We start from the raw sequence: 26,478 nt of genomic DNA on the forward strand, positions 1-26,478 counted from the left end.
CATACAGCTGCTGTCTGCAAATCTTAGGAGGGTTGTTACACAGGGAAGACGGTCCTCCAGAGGCTCCAGAAGGTAGAGATGCTGGGAGTGGGGATGGGTTTATTTCTTCATCCATCCCTCCATTCATTCATCCATCTACCCACATATCCAACACTTAGAGAGTCTTGGTCTGTGCTGGGTGTAGAGGATCAATAGGGCTTGGTTTCACAGGGCATGGGGGTAGGGGATCAGACAAATCATCCGATTTTTGCAATATGGAGGGTTCAGTGCCATCATGGGTAACATGGGGAGAGGGGGACTACTGAGATTCAAAGGGATCAGGAATGGACTGATACTGAAGTAAGATCCTGAGATATGGGTAGGGTTTAGCCAGGGAGATAGATTTTGGCTCACTTGAGGGGACAAAAAAAAATTAGAACAGGTTATCTTGGGCAGGTGTGGGCTGCTGTGTGGGATGGCTAGCCCTGCCCACTGGTGCAGGCTGCTGCAGGGCAGGCTCGCTCGCACACTGCTCTCCCCACCCCCATGCCCCACGGAAGAGCAAGGATGGGTGTCCCACCACCAAATCACTTGGGAGGAGATGGCACCGTGCGTGTCTCTGCTGTCCTTTTTTTTGTTGCCAAGGCTTTAGCTAACAGCCCTAACCACCCCTTTCCTGCCTACAAGCTCTGAACATTTGGCAGTGAATTTTACCTGCTGGGCCTTAACAAGCATTACCATTCAGAGCCTTAGTTCCTTCTGTAAAAAATAGGGCAATGACCTCACCCAGTCAGCATTTGGCATGCTGTTGATATTTGATTTTTTTTTTAAAGATTTTATCTATTTGACAGACAGAGATCACAAATAGGCAGAGAGGCAGGCAGAGAGAGGGGGAAGCAGGCTCCCGGATGAGCAGAGAGCCCGATGTGGGACTCGATCCCAGGACCCTGAGATCATGACCTGAGCCGAAGCAGAGGCTTTAACCCAAGTGAGCCACCCAGGTGCCCCGATATTTGATATTTCAATGTATCAAAATACACAAGGTTTTGCCGGTTAGGATAAACTGCAGTAACATATTTCCCCAAATGTCTGGTTCCCATGGAGGATTTTTTTTTTTTTAAAGGCTTTATTTACTTATGGATTGATTTTCTGCTTGGATGATCTGTTACTGATGTGTTAAGATCTCCTACAATTAATGTATTCATATCAATATGACTTTTTTTTTTTTTAAAGATTTCATTCATTTACTTGACAGAGATCACAAGTAGGCAGAAAGGCAGGCAGAGAGAGAGAGAAGGGGAAGCAGGCTCCCCGCTGCCCAGAGAGCCCGATGCGAGGCTTGACCCCAGGACCCTGGGATCATGACCTGAGCCGAAGGCAGAGGCTTTAACCCACTGAGCCACCCAGGCGCCCCTCAATATGACTATTTTGATTAACAGTTGGCTTATGTAGTTGGCTGCTCCCATTATTTACAATTGTTAGATCTTCTTGGTGGATAGCCCCTTTAAGAATGATGTAGTGTCCTGGGTGCCTGGGTGGCTCAGTGGGTTAAAGCCTCTGCCTTTGGCTCAGGTCATGATTCCAGGGTCCTGGGATTGAGTCCCATATCCGGCTCTCTGCTCAGCAGGGAGCCTGCTTCCTCCTCTCTCTCTCTCTCTCTCTGCCTGCCTCTCTGCCTACTTGTGATCTCTGTCAAATAAATAAATCTTAAAAAAAAAAATGATGTAGTGTCCTTCTGTATCTCTAACTACAGTCTTTAGCTTAAAATCTAATTTGTCTGAGAATCACTACCCCAGCTTTCTTTTGAGGCCTGTTGACATGAAAGATGCTTCTCCATCCCTTTACTTTCAGTTTGGATGTAACTTTAGGTTCCAAATGGGTCTCTTGTAGACAGCATATGGACGGGTCCTGTCGTTTTATCCAGTCTGCCACCCTGTGCCATTTCATGGGAGCATTTAGGCTGTTCACGGTGAGAGTGATTATTGAGAGATAAGTTTTTACTGGTGTCATGTTGCCTGTGAAGTCCTTGTTTCTATAGATTGTCTCTGTAAATCTCTGTCCTCGGTCACTCTTGGGTTCTTTCTTCTTTTATAGAACTCCCCCGCCTTAATATTTCTTGTAGTGCCGGGTTGGTGGTCACATACTCTTTTAAACCTTGCCAGTCTTGGAAGTTCTTTACATCTCCATCCATTTTGAATGTCAGACTTGCTGGATGAAGTATTCTTGGCTGCAGGTTCTTCTCACTTAGTGCTCTGAATATGTCTTGCCAGCCCTTTCTGGCTTGCCAGGTTTCTGTTAAGATTTTACTTACTCATTGAGAGACAGTGAGAGAGAGCATGAGAGAGGAGAAGGTCAGAGGGAGGAGCAGACTTCCCGCGGAGCTGGGAGCCTGATGCTGGACTCGATCCCGAAACTCCAGGATCATGACTGGAGCTGAAGGCAGTCGCCCTCCACAAAGGTTTGTTTGTTTGTGGCATTATATTTTCATTTTAATAGTTTGTTTTATATGTGCATTAGAAAACAGTAACTTTGCATTTAATAGTGATGTAAACATTTCTTTTTAGTTCAGCAAAGAAATTCTTGGCTAGGATCCTGGATGGGAAAAGGACATTAGGGAACAAGTATTTAACTTCAGGTAATAATGAGTCCATATCAGTTGATTTTGACAGACACCACGTGAGACTGTAAGATGGTAAAGCAGGGAAATGCAGGGTGAGGGAGGGTAATACGTGGACTCTGTACTACCTATCTGCTCACTTGTTCTGTAAATCCAAAATTCTTCTAAAAAACAATTAATTTAAAAAGAGGATTTGAAGAAAAATATTAAGTACTACCTTTCTCCTTAGGTGGCATGCAGATACGGGAAAAACGAGTTCATGATCTCAGAATGTTCTGTACGCTGTCAAGTCCTCTCCTCCAGGTACTGTTTCTGCTCATGTCCACACAGCCCACGGTGGGTGGGGGGCTGCAGTGCCATCCCTGACACCTGGCCGTCCAGATCCTGGGACCCAGAAGCGTGGGCACGAGCTGAAGGGACAGCAGACTGTGGGCCTCTGTCTCCTTCAGCCACAGGAGCAGCGCCTCGGGAAGGCCGAGCAGGGGCCTGCACCCAGCTGCCCAGGAACTCTAGCACGTACCCAGACCAAGAAAAGTCCCCTGAGAGGGCTTCTTTTAAAATATAGAACTTTATTTTGGTTGCAGAGATTTTCATAAGCACAAGTTCACAGAAGAGTCATTACAAAATAGCAAAGGCGGCATTTTGTACAGCGACTCACATTGGGGCCACCAGAGAAGTGCAAAGGACCGTGCTGGGACAGTGGGGGGTCGGTGCTTGTGTGCCCACAGTCCTCAGGGGGAAGCCAGTGCTTCTGGCTCCCTCCAGCCACCCCCCACCCAACCCAGGAGAGCAGCACCGAGGGTCTGGCAGAACCAGCCTGGGAAGCCACAGGCAAGGTGCACAACAGCGCCCCCAGCAGGCTGGTGAAGGCCCCGCATGAAAGGCCGAGGGGGGCGGGGTTGTTCCCGCTGAGCCAGTCCTGCAGTCAGTCCCCGTCCTCAAGCAGGTGCCCTCTGAGCCCACCTGGCTCTGGAACCCTCACACATTCACAGTACGGTTCAGTAAAGCCCTTTGGGAGGCCCTTCCTCCCCTCAGGCTACTGACCCTACCCCAACCCTGGACTGGGAATCCTGATCCTACTCTCTGGGAGTTTACAGGCAGGTAGGTGGGACAGGGATGGACTTAGAAAACCCCGAAGCAAGGCAGAAAGTGCACAGTACCTGAGAGGAGGGCGGAGAAAGGGCAACAGAGCCTCATCGGGGGAAGAGCATGGTCACTGCAGGGAGGGGAGCTCTGTGGAGGCGATGTCTCCGCTAAAGCTCACAGACTAGGCAGGATGTGACATGTGCAGACGGCGAGAAGAGCATGCCAAGAGGAGGACAGTGTGTGGGCCAAGGCACAGAGTGGGGAACCGTAGTGGGGTCAGTAAAGGCAGTTATCCATGTGAGAACACGGATACAGACAAGGGGCCCCGGGCACCTTCATCTCCCCCAGTGTGGGGCCAAGAGGGGCAGCCGGTGGGGGTGTGTGCAGGACCCGAACCCTTCCTTGCACGGCAAGCCCCGAGCCAGCATCCCCGAGTGTGGGAGCTCCCTGAGGGCAGAGTGGAGTCTCCTGCGCCTGTCCCTGTCCCCGCCCCGCCCAGCGCAGTGCCTGGGCTGCTCAAAGGAAGCCCGTCGTTTCAGCCTGTCCCTTGTCATCCCTGGGGCAGCTCTTCCAGAGAGGCTCCCTCCCCCTCACAGTTCAAGTTGAAGGGAACCAAACTCAACTCCTGCAGCCTCTGCAGACAGCCGGGAGGGTGTGGCCCAGCACGGATCAAGAGAGGCCCGGGAAAGGGGACAATTCTGGGGCTCTTTCCGTCTCACTAGGCTCACCTCCTCCCTCAGGAGTCAATCTGCTCTTCTGACTCAAGTCAGGGTTTGGTGTGTAAAACCTCACTTCCCTGTCAGTCACACAGAAAGACCTGACCGAAGCTTTAGTATCAATTTTCCCCAACCCTTCATCACCTCTATGAGAGCTCGAGTGACAGGAAGCCCACCAATTTGTTTCTTTTTCTCAGTCCCCAGGAAGTCTGGAAGCCTGTTTCCTCTGGGGTATGGTGAGTAGGAGGACCGAGAGGGGGCCCAGAGCCCCTCAGATGCTGCTTCTTCCATCCCAACGTTGCCTTTACCTCCCAGCTCAGCCGAACACCCATCGGAGCCCGAGCGCAGGGTACGGGGTTGCTGCTCTGGGAGTCTGGACAGCCCTCCGGCTGCCCCACTCCGCGGCTCCCGTCCTTAGAGAATGGTGCAGAAGACGCTGCGGTTGCTGTGGTAACCACCTTCCACGCGGGCTGTGATCCTAGTCGCCATGGCTGTCCCCTTCTGCCCACTGTGGGCTGCAGAGGGGCCTCGGAGAGAGCTCTCAAGGTGAGGCCGTGCCGGTGGGTTCACCAGGCGCCACGTGTCAGACCTGGAGGTGCAAAAGGACAGTCCATGAACTGAGGGTCTGGGGCGTTTGCTGAATGCCCCACACAATCTCACCTCTGGTTCAGGATCACTGGATCCAGGTGTAGGTGGTGGGACACGTGTGACGCTAAGGGACAAAAGTCCTGGATTCTAGTTCCAGCTATACTTGCAATTCTGCACAAAAGCTTGGAGCAGTTCCCTCTAGAAGCCTGAATTTCCCCATCTCTGTCAGGATGTAGAGAACATCAGTGACTTCTCTTCTTTTTCATACCAACCCCCGCCCAAATGTATGACATGCGTGTACACAGAAGCTTTATTCCTAGTCACCCCAAACTTCAGCCGGCGAGCAGATAAATGGTGTGGTACATCCACATAATGGCACGCCACTTGGCAACAAAAAGAGTGACATGTGACACCATAGGCACGTGTCAGGTACACTAGGGTAAGTGAGAGCAGCCAGACCAGAAAGACCACACACTGTACGATTTTTTTTCCATGACATTCTGGAGCCTGCAAATCTACAGGGGACAGAAGCTGGTGAGTTTCCAGTCCCCCAAGTTCTTATGGAGATTATGAAGGGTCAGGGAAAGCTTTGCTCAGGGCTTCCTGTCATCTGAGTTACAAGGAACAACCTCTTAACACCATATCATATTTGCTTTAGCCAGTGACAATGCCTTCTGTGCATTTTTATGACGATGTTGCAATGAGCAGGACTGTAAAGGTGTGGAGGGCTGGAAGCTAGCTGCTGTGGGTGAGCGAGAAGCCTGCAGGTGTGCTCCAAGAACTGCTGGCATTGGAGTGTGGCCGCAGCCAGGGAGCCTGGAAAGGAAAATTAGGGCCTAACAGTGCCTGGGGGATAATGGCCAGCTGACAGCTCTGCGCTCTCTGTATCCTGGGGTCCCCAAAGGGGCAGGAGGAAGCAGACCTCAAGGAGTCTGCAATATATGATCTGCTGGGACATAGGTAAAAAAGATTAGAATTTCTATTTTTTTCCTACGTCATAAGTTATGAATATATAAAACATACATATATGATGTTTCCTCAAAAACTGTTTTTACAGAAAGTGTATAATTAAAAAAGGAACAGAGAAAAAGGGGCTCCATCAGAGGTTTCTGACCATGGACATGGCAGGACCAGAGCTGACAGACCGAGTAACCTGGCAGGATGCACAGGATAGCCCGCGGAGGCGGGGCCGGGACACAAGGCAGGAAGCCGGCGCCGCGGGACAGGGTCGTCAGAGTGCGGGAGTGAGGCCCACAGCAGTGGCTGCCTCCTGAGCCAGCGCGGCGGCGAAGCAAGCAGAACACGGTCCACCCACAGACCAGGACGACAGCACCCTGGCAGCAGGGCCACAGGTCGGGGTGATGGCAGTTGGGAAGAGGAGGGGACCTAGTAACTGACTGACTGAACTGAGATGTTAGGGAGAAGTTGGTCACAGAGGTTTTGCTGCCAGAACAGAGTGGAGGGATGGTGAGGTCGCTGATATGGGGGGCAGGGAAGGACAAGGAAGACTAGGGCAGAAAAGTGCTACACAGAGGCAGAGGTATTAAAAACAAGTGACAGCAGCAGTGACAGCAGTTGACATTTCGGGACTACCTCTGGCTGCTAGGTCATGTGACCTGAGTTTCTCTCAATTTGGTGCTACACTGCAGATATTTTTTTTTTTAAGATTTTATTTATTGGGACGCCTGGGTGGCTCAGTTGGTTAAGCGGCTGCCTTCGGCTCAGGTCATGATCCCAGTGTCCTGGGATCGAGTCCCACATCGGGCTCCTTGCTCGGCGGGGAGCCTGCTTCTCCCTCTGCCTCTGCCTGCCTCTCTGTCTGCCTGTGCTTGCTCACTCTCTCTCCCTCTGTCTCTGACAAATAAATAAATAAATAAAATCTTTAAAAAAAAAAAAAAAAAGATTTTATTTATTTATTTATTTGACAGACAGAGATCACAGACAGGCAGAGAGGCCGGCAGAGAGAGAGGTAGAGGCTTTAACCCACTGAGCCACCCAGGCGCCCCATAAGTGGATTTTATTAAGGATCCAGGTGCCGAGTAACTTGCCCGAGGTTCCACAGCCAGTGACTGGCGGAGTGGAGATCTGCACCCCCACACCCCGGACTCTTCAAGCCTCTTCCCTCCCAGGGAGGCGGGTGCAGGGCCTTAGCACTGGCCTGAATAACCCGACCAGGGCCGAGAGCTGGCTGGACTGTGGGGAGCAGGGGCTGCCACAGTCACGGGGCCTGGCTCCTCCTGTGACCTCATTGTGGTTCTGGAAGATGGGTGTCGGCAGACGGCAGACACTTACTTTTTCTTGAACACCAAGAACTTGTTGTTCTGCAGGACACATTCCCTGTTGTTGGAGATCTGCTGAAAGATGGTCTTGCTGGTCTTGCCCTGGAAGATGATGTTCTCCTGCACCAGGGCCTTGGCGCGGCCCCGCACTGCAATGCCGTAGGCCCGGAACGAATGGATCCGGTTCTTGATTACCTGGGAGAGACCATCAGAGCTTGTCATACCGTGGGGACTCCCTGACTGGTGAGGGGGCCAGGAAGGGAAACAGCAGTTCTAAAGCGGAGTGGTGAGAGCATGCTCGGGCAGCACCGCGCCACGGGAGCTCAGGGAATGGCAATCGAGATCAAGTGGGGAGAATCGGGGAAGGCTTCCTGAAGCGGATAACAGGTAAGCTGTCGGAGCTTACCAGATGCAGAGCAGGGGACAGCTGTTCCAGGAAGAAGGAACAACATGCAAAGGCCTGGCACAGAGGAGAGATTGTACCAGAGGCAAGGACCATTGGCAACCTGAGGCCACAACGTGTCTCCCGCAACCCCCCTTCCTTTGTTTCCATCGTTTTCAGATGTAGAGCCAAGGAATTCTTTCCTCCTTGCCTAAGTCACTACTCAAGAAGCTGCAGAGCCAAAAAAAAAAAAAAAAAAAGGCTTTGGGATGGTAATTTCACGAGTGCAGGGACTGAGTCGGTCCGGCCCAACACTGAAACCCTAGCACCCAGCGCAGTGCTTTGCAGACAATTCTGGGGGAGACAGATAGGCAGAAGAGCAGGTGCAAAGCACTGTGGGAAGTGCTCTGTGAGGTGGGGGTGGGCATAAGCACCCCTGATGTCCAGAAAAGGGGTGCCTCAGACAGCCTGGGGGAATTAGGGGAAGCTTCCTGAAGGAAGTGATAGCCCAGGTGCAGGACTGAGGAGAGAAGGGGAGAAGAGTATGCAGGGTATACAGGGAATAGTGTGCACATAGGCTCTCCTCATTAAGCACCTACTGCATACTCAGTCTTATGGGAGGCAGTGCTATTAGTGGGAGGGCTGAAAGAGCTCTAAGCTTGACCTGGAGACCACAAGATGCCCCCAGTGGCACCCCCACCCCGGCTCTCTGCTGGTAGCTCCTGTCCCTCCTTTAGGGCTCAGTCCACCTGCCCCCTCCCGTGGGAAGCCCCACTTGTGTCTGGGCAGGAGGAAGGATGTCCCTGGTGGTACCGAGTGCTTCGGGCTTCTCAGTGGACAGAGTGTGAGGACTGTCCTAGGGTTGAGCCCTGTGCTGCCACCATGAGTCAGACACACGTACACATACACACCTTCGTGTCGGACCTGGGCAAGAGCTGCAGCCCGCTGCCTCGGTTGCCAATGATGTCATTTTCGATGACGACGCTGCTGTCACCCTTGGTGATGATGCCATGGCCTCTGTTGTCATAGATACCGTTGCCCCGGAGCTCCACCTTGCACTGGGCCTCGACCTTGACTCCACTCTGGCGGTTGCAGGAGATGCTGTTGTTGGCTACGCGGGTGAGCTGGCTGCTCTGGGCCACCGTGATACCTCTGTCCCCATTAGCATGGATCACGTTGGTGAGGACGTGCAGCGCCTCACTGCTCTGGACATAGAGGCCTGAGGCTACGGGTAGAGGGGTTGGGAGTAGGGTCAGCTCTGACAACACCAGTCAGGAAAAACCTCCATGCAATTGTGCACCCTGGGAGAAAGGTGAGGAAGAAGAGGCACCCACACTCAGAACCAGCCCTTGGGAGTTCCATCTTTCAAGATGTAGGACAAACTGAGTAGGAGGAAACCCAGGAACATCAAGGAAGCTCTGTTCCTTCTGAACTAAGTGCTCAGTAAACAGGGCAAGGTGACACAAGACTCCCTGAGCTCAGGGGCTCACAAGACCCAGGCTCTCCTTCCCTGCTCACATGTGTCCCGTGTCACCATCTTACTGCTGTGCATACCTCCTGTGATGGGGTGCTCACTACCTGTTACACCTGCCCATTCCACCTCCACACAGAGCTACCAGCTGGAAAGTTGCTCAGTTTTTCTAAGCCTCTCTATTGTTTTGGGACATTTCCTTCACAAGGGAAATTCTGTAACTTTTGAATAGAAAAATTTATAAGCTAAATATCTAAAATATGTTAGAAATTTTGGAAAGAAAATAGTGTTTGGGGTTGTATATACTTAGAGACACTACATACTTTTAGAAAAAAAGTATAAAACTCAGCAGGCGTAGAGCCACATGACTTGGTCAGGAAGAGATAGCAGGGCAGGGAGACCTGGGGATGATGAGGAGAGGACTCCCCATGGTGACATCTGCCCACCACAAGAGCAAGAGACACCAGCAGTGCAGGGAGGAGGCTGGGCGGAGGCCAACAGGGGCCACAGTGGGCCGGGAGTCTGCAAGTTCCAGCCTCTTGGTGCCACGTGCCTGCTGCTTCTCCTGGCCTGGTGGGAACGGCAAACATAAACCAAGGATCTGTGAATTTATGTGGCTTTGCCTGTCCTACAGACAGCAGGGCCACATGAAGAAAGCCCTGACCTGGGAGGGGACAGAACTCCTTTTCAATTGGCTCCCACTCTCCTTGCCCTCTGCTAGTCCCAGGGTGAGAGCTCGCCTGTGCCCAGGAGCCTCCTTTTAACAAGACTACCTCCGTCAGCTGCCACCGCGGTCCTGACGGTCAGCCAGGTTTGGGAACCTGGACTTAGATCTACTTCATATGCTTCTTCTCCCCCCTCAATTCAATAAGCACTGAGTATTTATCAGTTTTTATCCAGTTTAAGATAACCAGTGGATTTAAAACACACTTATTCTCGATATAAGAAAGAAAAATCAACAATTAAACCATGATATGCCATCAACGACAAATGCGTGTCCTTAGATGTTAAAATGTGGATAATGTACCTCAGAATGGATTAGAAACATGATGCTGGGTATGGGATTTGGTGGGGCAGGGTGCTGACAGGAGTGGGGTTTGGCTCCTTGTCTCACATTCATAGCCTGTCAGAGTTGATGAAACAGCCACAGAAACAGATCCCATCCCAGGCCCTGTAAGTGCCAGCGGGATGAGAGTAAGGGTGAGAGATGAGGGTCAGGAGAGAGGGCACATTCAGAGTTGGCTGTGAACTTCAAGTTCTTTGGGATGTTGGATAAGGGGAAAGGGAATTTCAGGGAAGAAATGGGGCTGGGGGCAGGACAGGATGGATTTAAGTTCAGGGAAGATGATGTCCCGAGGGCTGGGGGAGTGGCTGAAAGGAGGCCACAAAGCGAGAAGAGTGCCTCCTAAGGCAGGCGGTGGGAGCACGGAAGGCTCTGGAGCAGGCAGGCACTCACCTCCATTGTGATTAATACTGTTAGACTCAACAAGAGCTGTAGTGACCGGCCGGCGCAGCGGGTCGTCATCTTTCTCCAGCTCCGTCTCCCAAAGGACAGCATCTCCGTCCTCGCTGAAGTTCTCCTGCGCCCCGTGCCCTCCAGGGAACTCCCCAGAACCATCCTTCTGGCTAAACACTGCCACTCCGTACAGGCCATTGTAGCTGACGTGGTTGCTGGTGACGTGGGGCAAGCTGGATGACATCATCCACACGCCACAGCCCTTATTAGCTAGGACAGGGAAAGGAGCTGGTCATGGACACGGAGCCGCAGAGAGGCAGCACCCAGTATCTCCCTGAGGGGGGAAGTACTGGCGTGGGAGAGGAGGCCCTGATGTGCTAATGGCCTCAGACAAGCTTCTTTTTGGCTGGAGGCCTTTCCTTCATACAAGAGGGATAACAATCAGGTCAGTTTCACAACCAGGATCATTCCATAGGGTTTAAAAGTGCTTGGGGCACCTGAGTGGCTCAGTGGGTTAAAGCCTCTGCCTTTGGCTCAGGTCATAATCCCAGGGTCCTGGGATCGAGCCCCGTATTGGGCCCTCTGCTCAGCAGGGAGTCTGCTCCCCCCTACCCCCAGCTTTGCCTGCCTCTTTGCCTACTTGTGATCTCTGTCAAATAAATAAAATCTTTAAAAAAAGTGCTCTGAGAACGGTGTAGGCCACACTTCCAGGTCAGAAGACACAAACCCAGAGGGACAGCACCAAAGGGTCCTCAGAGTTCATCCAGCACAACCCTGTCCTGCAGAGAGACGGAGGTGGCCTCCGTCTGAGTCCCAGCCATACCCCTTCCTAGCTGTGTAACCTTGAGCAGGTTACTGAACCTCTCTGTGTCTCAGTTTCCTCATCTTTAAAATGGGGTTAATAACCGTATCTACCTCAGCAGGCAGTCATGACGACAGAATGTGCAGCTAAAGCCCCTATAGCTGAGAACCCACGTTAGCTCTTGTGACTAGTAGAGGCGTAGTCCAGAGAGTAAGGTTTGCTCAAAGGCACAGTTTCCTTTGAGTGAGAACAGTTTCCTTTCCAGGGCTATCCTAGTTCTCCCATTAGATTTCTAGTTCTCGGGAGCAGAACAAAGGGTAAGAGGTAGATGCCCACATGTCAGAGCCTACGTGGCTCTGTCCTCACACAACCCCCACCTTTTGCTATTTTAAATCACGATGAAGCTCCCTGCTTGGCTGACTGCATGCGTCACAAGGGGGCTTAGGAGAGGCTTCTGCATTCTGAGAGGGGCTGTGTGCCTGTGGCCTGAGACTGACGCTGTCCTTCAGGGCGTCTTTGAGGCCCAGGGACAGGCAGTGACTTTCTCAGGACCCACCAGCTAGAGATGGAACCTGGGCTTCCTGCCTCCCTGTCTGGGCCGGACCCCGGACCCCACCCCCCAGGAACCTGCCTCACCGTAGATGGTGTTTCCTTCTATCAGTCCTTTGCCTTCATCCCCCACGACCACACCATCTGAGTAGCCAAAGCAGATGAGGTTGCTCCTGAGGACCGGGACTCCTCCACGGCGAATGTCTACGCCTCCCCACTGGTTCTCACGGATGACGTTTTCTATGGAGAGGCAGAAGAGAGGATCAAGACCAAGGGCCACCCACACTGGCCAGGAAGACTGGGACAGCTGAGAGAAGAACCTTCTGAACCAGGACACCCAGGCCGCACTGTCAGAAGTCACCACTCCGAATCTTGCCTGGTGTTTGACTTTTCAGGGACCCGAGCGCTATGGGCTTTCCTCAAGGGCAAGGTCTCTAACTGTCTTGTGCTCTCTTATATCTCTAGGTTCCACTGTATCCAGTGGCCTTCAGGACCAATGACTAAAAATAAACTGGCTATAGAGTCCCTGGACCAAGGCCAGGCAGGGTTGCCTGTCCTGGGGGCTGTTTCTGGGAGGGCTGAGGCAGACTCCAGCCATTTCCCCCACCAGCCTGGGGAGGCACGAGCTGGTCCTTCTCAGCCTCAGCTCTGGACTGACCACAGCTTTCCTCTCCTCTCCTCATCCACCACTTCTCCGGGAGTCACAAGTCGGGGGGCTTGTGCTGGGACCTTGATGCCTCTGGCATGATGGCTGGGCAGACTCTCAGGCTCTTGGGACTGGAGTGCAATGGCCCAGGAGATCCTGTGTGACAGGTCCCTTCCTGCCTCTGTGACCCCATCCCACCCCTTGCCCACTTCACCATACCCAGTCACACGAGCGATCTCCCTGCTCCCCAGGTGTGCTGACGGTGTTCCACAGGCAGCCCTGCATGGAATTCTGATTCTCTCCCCAGGCTTTGTCCCATCACTCAGGTCTGACTTATAGGTCACCTTCTCAGGTCAGGCCTGCCCTGCCCACAATCTTAAATACCCACATAGTCCCTCTATCACCTTATTTTAATTAATTTCAATAAATTATATATAGTTTACATATTACATATTTATAAATAAAATACATATAAAATAGATTTATGTAAATATATAATAAAGTTAATTATATAGAGATTTAATCTCTAAAGCACTTACCACCCAGATGTTTCTTTTGTGTGTGTATGTGTGTGGGTTTGTTTTCCCTCCTAAAATGTCAGTTCCTGACAGCAGGACCCCAAAGGCAGCAGTTTCACAGCTTGTTTTGTTCACTGCTGTAGCCCCAGCTCCTGCATGCAGTGTGTGCTCAGTGAATGTCTGATGAATGAAGGACATGTGCGTGCAGTCAGCGGGACTCACTGGACAAGTCTCTCATGCCCCGGGTATTCCTATGCTCTGTGCGGAGCCTACGGTCATGCACCACACAGACCTGATCCTGGTCATAGAGAATTTGCTGCCTTACAGGAGAGGAGACTGACCTTACACAGACCACAAAGAAAGTAAGATGTCCTACAGAGCATGCCTGCTGGGTACAGTGAGTGTGTGCGCAACGGGAGGGCAGGGCAGGCTTCCCTGAGGAAGGGACATTTAGGCTGAGACCTGAAGGATGGGAGGAGTTAGCCCGGCAGCGGGGAAAAGGGGCTGGGGTTCCACAGCAGGCACAAGTCCATAGAAAAGACAAGAAGAGGGGTTCGGTCTGTGTGTCCTAAGTGTTTCTGACCGTGTTATGTGAGCCATCCAGGGAGATCCTATCAGCAGTGGACCTGGCAAAGAGCAGACAGACACCCCCTCCCTGGGACAAGCAGGGCCAGTGCATGGGGCCAGTGTCCCAGAGTGCTCATTCACTAGTCAGAGGCGGTGGCCAGTCGGTCAAGGAGAAGGACTGGCTGGGGGCAAGGTCAGGGATGTTGGCTTGGCTGCTGGTTGCTCAGCTGGCCACAGCTGTAGAAGTTCCCACTCCTACCTGTGATGAGGCCTTTGCCGTTCTCATTCACTGCTATGCCAGCTGCACGGCCCTTGAAAATGTGGTTCCCACTAAAATGGAAGAAGAAGAGAGTGAGGCCAGACCGATGTCATGTGTCAAAACCAATGCCTGCCCAAGGTGACTTCTCTCTCTTTATTAAAGGTTTTATTTATTTGTTTGACAGAGAGAGAGTACAAGTAGGCAGAGTGGCAGGCAGAGGGAGAGGGAGAAGCAGGCTCCCCGCTGAGCAGAGAGTGTAATGCGGGACCTGATCCCACTGGGATCATGATCTGAGCCGAAGGCAGAGGCTTAACTGACTGAGCCACCCAGGCAACCCTAAGGTGACTTCTTTCTTTTGTAGCTTTCCCCAGATGACTCAAGTCCACAGGGGCATACAGCATTTTCTCAAGTCCTAAAACCCAGGCATTTAAAAAATTGTCAGTTATCCTAGAGACAACCTGATCCGGAATTAAACCTACAACTAGGCCATACAAGCATAATGATATTCACATTTCTGTAGCCTCTCCTGACTATCGCTCACATACAAACACCAGTTGAAACACAGGTCATTGTGGAGCACAGGCGACAAGTCATGGTAGTGTCAAGAATTCCTAGGAGATTGTGTTAAGCTTCTCTGGGCATGATTTGTGTCCAAAGCCTGAATCTGTTCTCTGCGTATAGTGACCCTACCATCTTCTGTTTGTATCCAACAGCTACTCATGACCTTTTCCATTACCTTAACCACCACCTCTATATATAACCACCACCAAATGACAACATAAAATGATGATGACATGCCTTAAAAGAAGAAAAGCAAAATTTTTTTAAAAATGGGGTTTTAAGAATACTGGACAATGTGTAAAAAAAAAAAAAAAAGAATAACAGACAATGTGTAACCAACATAAAACCTCATGGGCTGGGTTAGCCACATGAGGAAGATAAAGGAAAACACGCTCCTGCTCAGAGAAACACAACAGCCCTCACGGCCCCGGAAAGGCCTTGTGAATGAAAAACCCGAGCATCTGAAGGACATGCACTGCTTCCCAGTCTCTGCAACTTGAGTTTCCTATTAAAACAAGGCCAGTCACACCCAGACATCAGCACAGTTGGGTTATCCCTGGAGAACACACATTTGCTCTTTGTTATTTTTACTGACAGGAATGCTGTGACCTTTCTTCCTGGAAGGGTACCTGCCTCCTGTCTTGGGAGGCAGCCCTCCCAACTCCCGTCATGTGGCTGAAGGATTTAGGTCCAAGAATTCATCTGGCTCTTTGGAGCCTGATACGGGGCCTGGCACCCCACAGAACTTCACTGAGTAGGATTTAGCTAAGCTTTCCATTTCTGAGGGCAGAGTCCAAATGGTTTATGTCCTTGGGAAAAAAAAAACAGCAAATTATGTTCATGCTGGGTAAGCCAAATGTCAACTGTGCCCACACCATGCATTTGAGTTGAACAAGTGAAATCCTCTGTTAAAAACATCGCCATTTTTGCCCTTAGATCTGGAGTGTGCTTTGATCTGGTTACAATTCAATCAGCAGATGGTTACTGTGGGCTTCTGGAATTCATGGTCAGAGACTGTCCCTGGGCTAGGGCGTGCCTCATCCATATTTCTGCAAGCTGTGCCTTAGAAGCAAATGCATGGGCGGTGGGTTCTCACTCTAACTCTCACTTACCTTCAGAAAGACCCCATGGCCACTTGGAGAAATAGGTATGTGTGTGTACACAGGGAGGACAAAATAAAGATAAAAGAGGTATCAGAAAACATTTAGGAAAAGGGGACAGATGATTGTTCTAAGAACCAAGGATGGGATATTTACTGAGGATGAGCCCTTCTGAGCCCTGAGCTTCCTTGCAGCCAAAGCAAAAAGAGAAACACAAGAGGTAACACAACTCTCGCAGGCAAAGAAACTCCTGTAGTTTGCCTTATCCAGGCCACTTCAGGGATCTCAAACTTGATTCTGTACCCTCCCCCAGACCCCCACCCTCTATCACAAAAAACCAAACGTATTCTCTCAAAAAGATGCTGTTGTTGTTGCTGTTATTTTTAAAAAGATCTCATTTTTACTTTTAAGTGTTCTCCATACCCAGGGTGGGGCTGGAGCTCACAGCTGCAAGGCTGAGATCACACTCTCGAACCACCCTGCCAGCCAGGTGCCCCTCACACAGATTCTCTCTGAAAAACCAGGACATCAGTCTGACTGTAACCAGTCCTTACTCAAAATTCTTCAACTGTTACCAGCACCCACAAGGTCAAGTCCAAACCTCCCAGATTGGTGTAGGGCTGCTATAACAAATTACCACAAAAGCAGTACCTTAAAACAACACCGATTTATTACCTTCTTGTTTAGGAGGTCAGAAGTCCAAAATGGGTCCTACAGGGCTAAATCAAGGTGTCAGCAGACGTGTGTTCCTTCTGGAAGGTCTAGGGGAATCCATTTCTTGTCTTTCCCAGCTTTCTTGGCCTCTAGCCTCAACCTTCTGACTTATGCTTCTGTTGTTCCATTTCCTCCTCCCAGCTCATTCTCCTGCTTCCCTCTAAGGATCCTGAGGTTTACAATGGGCCCACCTGGATAATCCACGATACTCTCCCAATTTCAAGGTCCTCAATGAACACATCTGCAACCTCTCTTTTACCACGTAAGATCACATGTTCATAGGCTCCACGGATCAGGAAATGATGGATCTGGAGAGCCATTATGCTGCATATCCTACTAGATATCTGAGGTTCTGTGTTCCAGGAAGAGCCTGCTTTGTAGGCTGATCTACTCACCCTCCTGGCATCCTGTGGAAGACACACATTTGTTCCCATTTTTCCAGGACACACGCTGAATTTCACTGCCGCTGGGCCCAGAATACCATCTCCCTGGCCACAAAAGCCGACTTACCCACAGCTCAGTGTCCACTCCCCTCATGCCCTTCCCTGACTCGCCTAGCTAGAACTGTGCCAAGTTCCTCTGGTACTTACACGAAGGCCTAGGGAAGCACCCATTTTGGTGAGTCTCCCCTCCTGGTTATTCATACATTTGTCTTCAGCATGAGACTAAATTCTATGGAGCAGAGGCTATTATTACACACTACATCACTGTCCCCTTCCATAGAGAGTAAACACTTAAATGTGTGTTAAAGGAATAACACATGGACAAACACATACACATACACACGCAAAGATGGAAAAAGGGCTCTGGGACCACTAACTGTTTTCAGAAGCTGCTGTAACAGTGGTGAAAACAGCTGCCTAACAGGTCTAGGACTGGTCCAAAAAATAATGGAATGTCAAAACAATGGATTGTTCTGAAACTTTCCAAAACTGATGGAGCCCACCCAACAATATGGAAAAATGCGTATGGCATAATCAAGGGGAAAAAAACCCACTTCAGAATATATTTGCTGCACACCTGAGCCAGTTATTTTCCTAAAGCAAGATCTAACACGTGTCAGATGTGTTCTCAAGCCACAGTGGACAGTTAGCTAAGCCCTGAATCTGGTCTCTGCTGCCTTTGCTTGTGTGGTTTCCTTTAGTAGGAATGTCCATGCCCCGTTTCCGTGACAGTCCACGTGCTACCCAGATTTCCGAGTCCAACTCTCATGCACTCCTATAAACGAGGCCATCCCACATCCCCAGGTAGAAGGATTCCCTCGATAACATCTGTCACAGTCTGCCGCATACGAGAGCTGGGATGGCAGCTCCCTGGTGCCGGCGGTGCACCTGCCCCTCGCACCTATACCTCGCCCCGCTGGTCGGTCACAGCATGCTTCCGTGCTGAGGCCAGATCTTAACAGAACATCCTAGGTGGCCACTTTCAACCCAACAGACTTGTCGGTCTGAAAGCTCAAACCTTTATGCCATCTCTATCTTAGAGTTATTTCTGGTCCCACGTGTCCCCCAACGCTAGAGTAAGCTCCAGGGGAGGGGGGCACCTTCGTTACCATTATCAGAGGTGCTCAGTAATGTCTGCTGAATGGAATGGCAACACCATGAACTGGAAGGGAACGCAAACGAAAGCACTTGCGTTACTACAGTGGGATGAGGGTGGGGTCTGGTCTTTGCTTGTTCTCCTAGACAGCCGTGTTCGTAAACAGAAATGTTTTCAAATGGAGGAAAGCCAGGGAGCAGGAAAGAGAGAGATCAGAGAGAAAAGAAAGGACCACGGGTGAGGATGGCCCAGGTACAGCACACATACCTCACGACTGGATTTCCATGGTACAGGATATAAATGCCAGCCTCCTTATTTGAAAAGATTTGATTGTTCCGGATGATACCTTTCCCATTGCCGAGGACGACAATGCCAGAACGAAGGCCGTGGTGGATCTGGTTACACTGCAAGGGAACACGAGACAGCAGAGAAGATAGATCAGACAAGTCGGCAAGAAGCTGAGTGCTCAACCACCGCCCCTCAGCTGGGCCAGGGTGAACACACACTACAGAGAGGACAGTGCCACTGAAGACCCCTCGTTGGCGTGGGACTAAGTCAACGGACCATGCTGCTGGCCCCTGCACACACGCACAGCTGTAAGGGACAATCTGGACACAGGTGCCTTCACCACCCAGCCCCTTGCTCTGCATCCGCAAAGCATGCCACTGAACGCTGCTGAGCCTCCAGAGCACCCTCTGCCAGCATCCCGTCATCCCAACATCTGGCCAGCCTGGACCACCCCGGGGCCAGGGAGCCCACCTCTCAGGGAAGGGCAGCACCCCACTACACAACAATGTTGGCCACGTGTCATCCCAAGTGGGCCACCTTCAAGGAAGGGGGAGAGCCGTTTGGCTCCTATGCCTCACTTCCCATTCAGGGAGCCTGTGGAACGGCGCGGCTCTGGGGAGCTGACGGTTCCACGGGGCATGAGATCACAGAAGGTGTATGCACTACAAAGACCCTTAGATTTATTTCAAATATCTCTTTGTACGAATGGGGAAGCAGGCCCGGGGTCACACAGTGTGCAGCAGAGCCAGATATGAGACTTAGCTTCCCAGCTACCTGCTTCTGCACAGGGACAAAATTTTAGATCATAAGAAATGATAACAAAATGCTTTCACTCTGCTAATTTACAGCCTAAATACATTCCTGTACTTAAACCAGGAAGTTAGTGGTTTCTCTTCCAAAACGATTTCACAAAAACATCGTTCTAGCTTGCTTGAAAATGTTCCACACCGTAAGCTCTCCTATTCTTACTCACTTTCCAGATTTTCTCCTGAAGGATTTGGCAGACTCAACCCAGGCAACCATTGTCTAACAGAATTCCCTCACAGGGTTGGAAAGCTCGGAGAGGGAAGCGTAAGCAGTGGCATTTCCACCCCCGTCACCCTTTCTCAAAGCCAGAACAGAGACAGAATGCCCCCTTCCCCCTGCTAAACCCGCCTGTCCCCTCTGTCCCTAGGAGGGAAGCTCCTCTCATCTCTCTGGCAACAGTGGCAATAATTTCCTCAGCCAAGGCTGTGCATCAGACGCCAGCTGCACGGCAGAAGCGCAGTGAGAGGAGGGGCTGAAAGAGGACACTGGCTAGGCATGTCTTTAAATATAGTTAGGAATTTCCTTCATCTGCATTTTGTAAGGGCAGTCTGATGCAATGGGTCAAGAACATCAGCCCTGAGTCAGACTGACTGTCAGCTCTGTCATTCGTTGTATGATTTGGGGCAACATTCTTAGTCTCTTTGTGCCTCAGTATCTTCATCTGTAAGGTGGGAATAACAGCAATTCTACCACAAGGGTTGTGAAAAGATTAAGCCATAAATAAGTAAATATATACAAAGTGCTTAGAACAGTATATGGCATACAATAAGCACTACACATAGGGTGGCTATTATTTTTTCAAGCCAATGAGAAGTCGGACACATCTCCTAGTTCCTAGGAAATGTGTCTCTCAGGGAAGCCCAGAGTAGAAAAAGGGGCTGTTCTCTCATATCACTGGCCCCATATTCTACCATCTTAAGTGGCTTTCATGATGGTGTAAAATCAAACTCACATGACCTCACAGTACCCATGAAACAAAGAATCTTCAGAACTAAGTATCTGAAATGTCCTTCTTATAATGAAGAATGACCTAACTTGGTGCTTGACTTTTGATCCAGGTGTCTGGTGGGGCAGATGTATCTTTATTTTCATCAAACTCAAAGCCAACCAGAGCCTATCAGGGCTGAGAACGTGCTCTGTGAAATTTCCCTGTCTACCCAGTCCTGTTTCTTACTGACAAGGAGACTGCAGGGAGGTGACATCTTCAAAGCCATTCCTAATACAGAAAGAGGGAGGCACAGAGTCACAAGGACACACAGAGAAAAAGGTAAGAGCCACTTCCAAAGAGGAATCAATATAAATTCAAGATAGCGGGGCACCTGGGTGGCTCAGTCAGTTGAGCATCTGCCTTCGGCTCAGGTCATGGTTCCAGAGTCCCAGCACCAGGCTCCCTGCGCTCCCTGCTCAGCGGGGAGTCTGCATCCCCCCCCCCACCCCTGACCCTCACCCCTTTTGTGCTCTCTCAAATAAAGTCTTTAAAAATAAATAAGCTCAAGATGGCAACATTTATTTAAATAATCTTAGAAAAGGTTTGAGAACCAAGCGCCACTCCGAAAAGAGCAAGAAGACAGAGAGGAGTACCAATATGAGTGGGTTGGACTTTTTCCGGATGTCTACGCCTGCCTCCGCATTGTGGTAAATGTTGTTCCCAGCGATCAAGCCTCCGCCCTCCAAGCGAAGAAAGATGCCTGACGCACGGCAGCGGTGAATGTCGTTCCTGAGCATGACGATCTAAGCAGAAACGAGAAAGCCATTTGTTTTCTTGTCACGGGTTTTTTAAAAAAAACCACTTGGGGAACACTTGAGTCCTTTTCTTACCATCTGCTGTTCCGCCCGCAGGCAAGGACTGCCTCTTCCCACCTTGTGTGCTCCCAGGAGCAGAGTGAGCTCTGTGCCCTGCTTGGCTTTGCCCAGCAGGCTCCTTACCAACCACAGAGCTGTATGTGTGTTTGTTTTTTAGGAAAACCTGGACTGAAGGTTGGCCTGTGCCCTGTATTCACAACTTGCGAGCAGAATAACTGAATGATGGGATGGAAGGGGCCCTCAGAGAAGATGGGATTTGGTGGTCTTCAAACTCTATGTGGACTGGGATTACATGAAGATCTCCCCAGGTTCCAAGGGCACAGCTACAATGAATGGAATCAAGTTCCCACATGTGCCTTTGCTGAAACTCACGTGCCTGAGAAAGCACCCGAGAATAACCTCCTACCTTCTCTTCCACTTTGTAAAACAGAATCCTACTCTTGTCCATTCTGAATCTTTCTTGGGTGTATGATCCATGGGTGGAAAAACCACCGATACTCCAAACTACAGGACAATTAGGAGTACTGGTACAGGGAGGCCTCCCTTAAATAAAGTACCACAATCCAGCGCACTGCTCATTTAAGGGCATATATTGCCACTTACATTTTCTTGCCCTATTTAATAAGCATATTAAAAATTCAGAATACATTTGTATTATTTTAAGCAACTGTGTATTCATAGTAAAAATATATTACATTAGGATAAACTGTGTGCTACTAACATACGATAGATTACACTAGAATAAAAGACTGGGAGAGATAAAGTAGAACAGAAGTGTGATTCAAGAGAAGCCTTCTGTTTAGGATAGAGAAAGATGGTAATAGCATTCACTGCTCCCACACTTCCAAGAATAGAATCAGATAATGTACAACAGCACATACTTTCTGGAACCCATCAGAGAACTGAGGTGGCAGGACAACCAACGAGCCTGAAATCCAAGGACCACAGGCCCCTCCCGGGAGACGAGCTGTGAGCCTGTGCTCGCCTGCACAGATGCAGGTGCCCCAGGAACCAGTAAGAATCCAGCCACGTATCTTAGCGAACTGTTAAAGGCCAAGTGTGAACTAGAGTGAGGGTGCGGAAACTCTGCGAGTAGGTGTGTCTGTTGACTTCTCCAGGGGTCTTGCTAGGTGCTGGCGGGGAAAGACTGGGGACAGCCTCCCTCATGGTACAGGCATGGTGAAAGCTAGCACAGCCACTGTGGAAAGAGCACTAAGCCCCCATCGGAGTTTTCTCCCCAACCTTCCTGCCAAACAAGGCTGAAGTGGCTGGGGGAAGGGCAGCAAATCCTGCCACTCTCAAAGAAGGGAAAGAAAAAAACACCACCTCGGCCCTTATCATTAGAGGCCCCTTCACGCTGGTGAGGAAGCTACTTCCAAGACTCACTAGACAGAGCACAGCGGTACAGGACAGCAAGCCTACCACCAGCGCAGAGCCACAGCTGAAAGCAGTCTGCTGCCGGGGGCAAGGCCATGGAGGCGGCCCTCTCTGAGGAGCAGAGCAAAGCCTCCTGGCAAACTGGCAGAAGATGAAGAACATGAAGCCTATGGTAGGCGGAGGATAATGAAAGCAAAACCTAAACCAACGCAATCCTCACTAGACTGACCCCAAACCTGGTCCTCTGAAGGCCTGGCAAAACAAGAGGTATGTTCATCTCCACACATAAATGCTACTGACCTCAGTCTCTATACATGACACACAAAACAGCAAGAAAAACATTCGGTTTCTTTTTGGCGCCCGAAGCAACTGGGCTCTTTCTGCCAGTCTTACTCTCCTGGGGATATTCTAGAGGGCAGGGATGGGTGGCTGCCCTCTGGCTACCAGATCAAAGCTTTGCTCCCAGGCATGGGAGCGGATCAGCAGGCCCATCACCCCCGCCCACAGATCCCTGCTTGTATGAAGGCCACTCAGCATATAGTTGCACCTGATGCTGGATACTCCAGAGATGCATGAAGTTTTCATCAAAAATCCTGAATATCAGTTTCTTAGGTTCTTTTCTAGAGACTCACTAGGAATTTATAGGCTGTACAATTCCTGCCCAAAGGCCCTGGAGACAATAGTTTAAAAGGGCTACAAGTAAGGCTGTATAACTTTTCACTTCTCCTTTTCGATGACTCCCAACTACCATCTGCTCCCAAGTCTGCCTGGCATGGCATTTCCCTCCCCAAAGCTCCAGAACCAGGTAACCAGACAGCATCTCTGCTAGACGTTGGAAATGCCCCAAACTCAGCATCTCTGTCTCCATACCCCAACCTCCTATGTTCCTGCTGTTGCCTCTGCCACACAGGCCTCAGGCCTTTGACCGCTTCCTCCTAAAACCCTCGTTTCCACTTTTCCAGAATGTCCTGTCCCCTCCTCTCCATCTCTGGACCACAATTTTCCACTGCCTCTCACTGATCTTGTCTGCGGTCTCATTCCCCTCCATTCCGTCCCCCAGAAAGCTGACAGATGAGCTTTCCAAATACAGATCTGACCACAGTTCTCCTCTGCCTAAAACCTGTGAGTTTCCCTTGCCTTCACAGCAAACTCCAGTCTCTGTGGCGAGACGTCTGTGCCTCAGCTGGCTGACCCCTGCTAGCTCCCCGGTCTCCTGCAGCAGCCCTCAGCTCATGCTGTGGCTGTGTGAACGTGTGGTGTCCTTTCCTTCGTCTGGCCTTCAGGCACACCTCCGCTGTCTCACAGCCTCACCTTGCCCAGGCACTGCTCCTCCAGGAAACCTTTCCTTGAGGCTGGGCTCCTACGCCACCCATGGCACCTCTCACACGGGACTGTAATAGCGCTTTTAAAAAAATAAACAAAAACATCTGTTGAGCACTTGCTCTGTGCCAGAAACACTTTCTATGACCCCAGTTAATCCTTGCCGCTCCTTGAAGGCAGAATAGTACCGTTCGTCCGAAGGACACACAGCTAACAAGGGGCAGAGCCAGAATTTGACTTGGAAGCCACACTCCTAGTAACTATGCAAGAGGGAGGACCCTTCTGGGGGCTCAGACCAGATCCTATCATAGTGGTACCTGAGGGCAAAACGGTAGCCCGTCCTCTGATCTGACCGCTCTCTTTATTCTCCACGAGGCACTCCGCTGTCCTTTCAGGGCAACACCTCCTCAGACCCTCTTGGGAAGTGGCTGGGCAAACGTAATGAAATGTGATTGCTGTTAGCCATTCCAGCCACCGGAGATCTGCAAGCCTCCCGCGACACGCGTCTGACGCCCTGGAGCTTACTGGGCGTTTCACCAGTATTACCGCATTGGACCCTCACAATGCCCCAGTGAGAGACGCAAGGCTGGGAGGCTTCTTTCCATTTTACAGAAGAGGATGGTGATGCTCGTGGTGAGTCAGTGGAGAGGTAAGACTCAAACCCAGGAGCCAGACCATGCTTTCTTCTAAAAGGCCATGTCTTTCCTTCCAGAAGCCCTTCCTGTGTCGACTGGACTGCAGCACTCCAAAGAGCCCGCAGGATCATGACGGCACCACCGAAAGCACGGACCGCTCTCAGCATAAAGTCCCAGTGCCTCTCAAATGGGCTTTCCAGGCCTGGGGCAAGGTGGGTTCTGCTTACCTCCCCTGCCTCATTTTCAACCACTCCTTCATCCTCAGCATACAGCCGCACACCCAGGCCCCAGCATAGAACGTTCTGGCTGCCTGAATGCCCTCACTCCACATCTATTCACCCCATGCACACTATTGTCCTCGGCCGTCCTCTACTCATCCTACAAAGCTCGGATACCTCTCTGGGAAGCTTCTCCAGTGCGGATCAAAGCCCGTGATCATGTGCCCCTCAATTTTCTCTCACCCAGGCTCAAGAGTCCTTGTTCCTTCTACTAGGCCTTGGGGACACGTTTGAGAAGCATCATGACATAGTGAAAGGACCTGGGTTCTAGTCCCAATTCTGCCACTAACTTGCTATGTGACCCTGACTGAGTCACATTTCCCCTCTGGGCCTGTTTCCTTTTCTGTAAAATGGGAAGAATAGTTTCTTCTCTGTCCAAATCAAAAGATGGATGGAAGGTAAGAGTGTGTTGTAGAATGAAGAGGACTTAAAAAAATGCAAAACAGCCCCACCAAAGCCTTCCTCTGTATAGCCATAGGAACCTTCTCTCATTAATCAAAATCATGTTCCTAGTGACCCAGGAAGGCCTCACGGTCTGTTGAGTAAACCTTAGGACGGCACCTTGCTGTTATGTATACACCGCACTGCGTAAGTCAGGTTCCGGAAGACGTTCCCTTCCATCTTGGCTCGGCCATAGGAGCAAACGAAGACGCCTCCCTTCCCGTCCCGGAAGAGGCACTTGCGGATGAGGCAGCCCTGCACAGAGCTGGCCAGTGCCATGGCCTCCTTGTCCTTCTGCAGCTCCTGCTGCAGTGAGTTCAGCACGAGGCAGCTGGGCAGCTGAATGGATGCCCCTGGAAGTGGTGGGCCGAGAAAGGAGCCCCCCAGTACAGGGCGTGGGCCCTGCACTTGGTAGGACAGTCTGTATGTGAGCTGGTCCTCGTCCTCATCCTCACCACTAGGACTCAGGCCTCCATCGCTGCTGTCTGGAGTCTGGGCCACTCTTTCCCCATCACTGCCCACCTCTGCCTCCTGTGAGCCAGCCTTGGAGCCTGGCTTTGGGGAGGTAGAAGCTGGGCTGGTCGGGCTTTGGCTGCCCTCAATGACAATGTCACAGGTCCTTGGACTCCAAGCCTGGTCCCTGCTCTCCAGGTCTAGGGACATTAAAGAGTCCGAGTCCTCTGTGGGGAGTACGCTGGGGGAGGACTTGATAAGCCCTACTAGATACTTGTAGGCCCAGTTCTTGTCTGCAGACGGGTGGCCCTCAACAGTCACAGAGTTGTTTTCACTGCCCACAAATTCACAGTTTTCCAGGACACACAGAGGCACGTTGTGCAGGAAAACATGGGTGTTTTTGAAGGTGCAAAACTTCACTTGGCAGGTACCTGGGCCATGGACCTGGATGTGCCCATTCTCGAAGTTGCAGTTGTCAAACTGGACATGACCCGAGGTTGTCTGAGGAATGGAAAAGAGAAAGCAGATGAAACAGGGATAAGAACTGTTTTGCTGGTCAGTACTCTGTGCTTTAAGCAGGGTGGAGCCTGGAGAGGCCATTCATCTGGCTGATCCTGTTCTCCTCCTCCCTAAGGGCATGTGTCAGCCCCAGCATAGGGGGACAGGGACAGGAAGCTGCTTTGAATCAGAGGGAGGAGAATTAGGAGTTGCCTGTTTTTCCCTCCTTCCAATCACAAAGGGACTAGAAATAAATAAAGGCAGGAAAGTTCTCGCTCTGCAACAGGGCCCTTCCTAAAGACCTCAGGTCTCAGGTAAATTCCCCCCAATATTCAATTAGTATCTAGCGAGAACATAAGCTTTGAGGGTGAAGATGGGGACGAGGGAAGAAGCTGAGTGCTCAGAGGGATGCTGGGGGAGACGGACTCAACACGGTAACACGGGAGGTGAACCGGCAGAGCAAGCATCACTCAAGGGGGATCAGGAAGGGAGGAACTGGCTGGAATTGAGCGCAACATTCCTGTGTCCCATGAAGGGCGAGGGAGTCCCAGTTTGGTGTCTTGGATGCATGAAGAAAGTGTGGGGTCGTGAGGGGCCTCACCAGGTCTCACCTCTTCAGCACAGCTTCCCTGCACCACCCTCTGTCAGCCCTGCAGCACCCCACAGAACACCAGCTGGGCATGTGAACTCAGGACAGGGCCAGGAAGAAGCCTGAGAGCTGGCAGGAGACAGACCACAAGGGGCTGAGC

At 50.9% G+C, this 26,478-nt stretch overlaps 1 protein-coding gene and 1 long non-coding RNA gene across 4 annotated transcripts in view; one reads left to right on the plus strand and one right to left on the minus strand.

Annotated features, from left to right (window-relative positions):
• Window positions 1–4,170: 4,170 nt before the first annotated feature.
• FBXO10 (F-box protein 10) overlaps window positions 4,171–26,478 on the minus strand; it is a 68,305-nt gene continuing 45,997 nt past the window's right edge. For all 3 annotated transcript variants that reach the window (XM_032860619.1, XM_032860618.1, XM_032860617.1), the window contains 9 exons: window positions 24,899–25,732; window positions 20,506–20,655; window positions 18,097–18,233; window positions 13,916–13,986; window positions 12,013–12,165; window positions 10,575–10,844; window positions 8,559–8,872; window positions 7,279–7,460; window positions 4,171–4,987 (listed from right to left, as the gene is read on the minus strand). In XM_032860619.1, coding sequence (XP_032716510.1) covers window positions 4,813–4,987; window positions 7,279–7,460; window positions 8,559–8,872; window positions 10,575–10,844; window positions 12,013–12,165; window positions 13,916–13,986; window positions 18,097–18,233; window positions 20,506–20,655; window positions 24,899–25,732 — 2,286 coding nt within the window. In that variant the 3' untranslated portion in view covers window positions 4,171–4,812. The remainder of the gene's footprint in view (window positions 4,988–7,278; window positions 7,461–8,558; window positions 8,873–10,574; window positions 10,845–12,012; window positions 12,166–13,915; window positions 13,987–18,096; window positions 18,234–20,505; window positions 20,656–24,898; window positions 25,733–26,478) is intronic.
• Window positions 10,852–24,675, plus strand: LOC116869409. The gene is made up of 3 exons (XR_004383034.1): window positions 10,852–10,865; window positions 18,994–18,996; window positions 24,595–24,675. It is a non-coding gene; the product is annotated as an uncharacterized LOC116869409 (long non-coding RNA).

Source organism: Lontra canadensis, unplaced genomic scaffold (genome assembly GCF_010015895.1).
Source record: "Lontra canadensis isolate GAN:19392208 unplaced genomic scaffold, GSC_riverotter_1.0 scaffold19, whole genome shotgun sequence".
NCBI lineage: Eukaryota > Metazoa > Chordata > Mammalia > Carnivora > Mustelidae > Lontra > Lontra canadensis.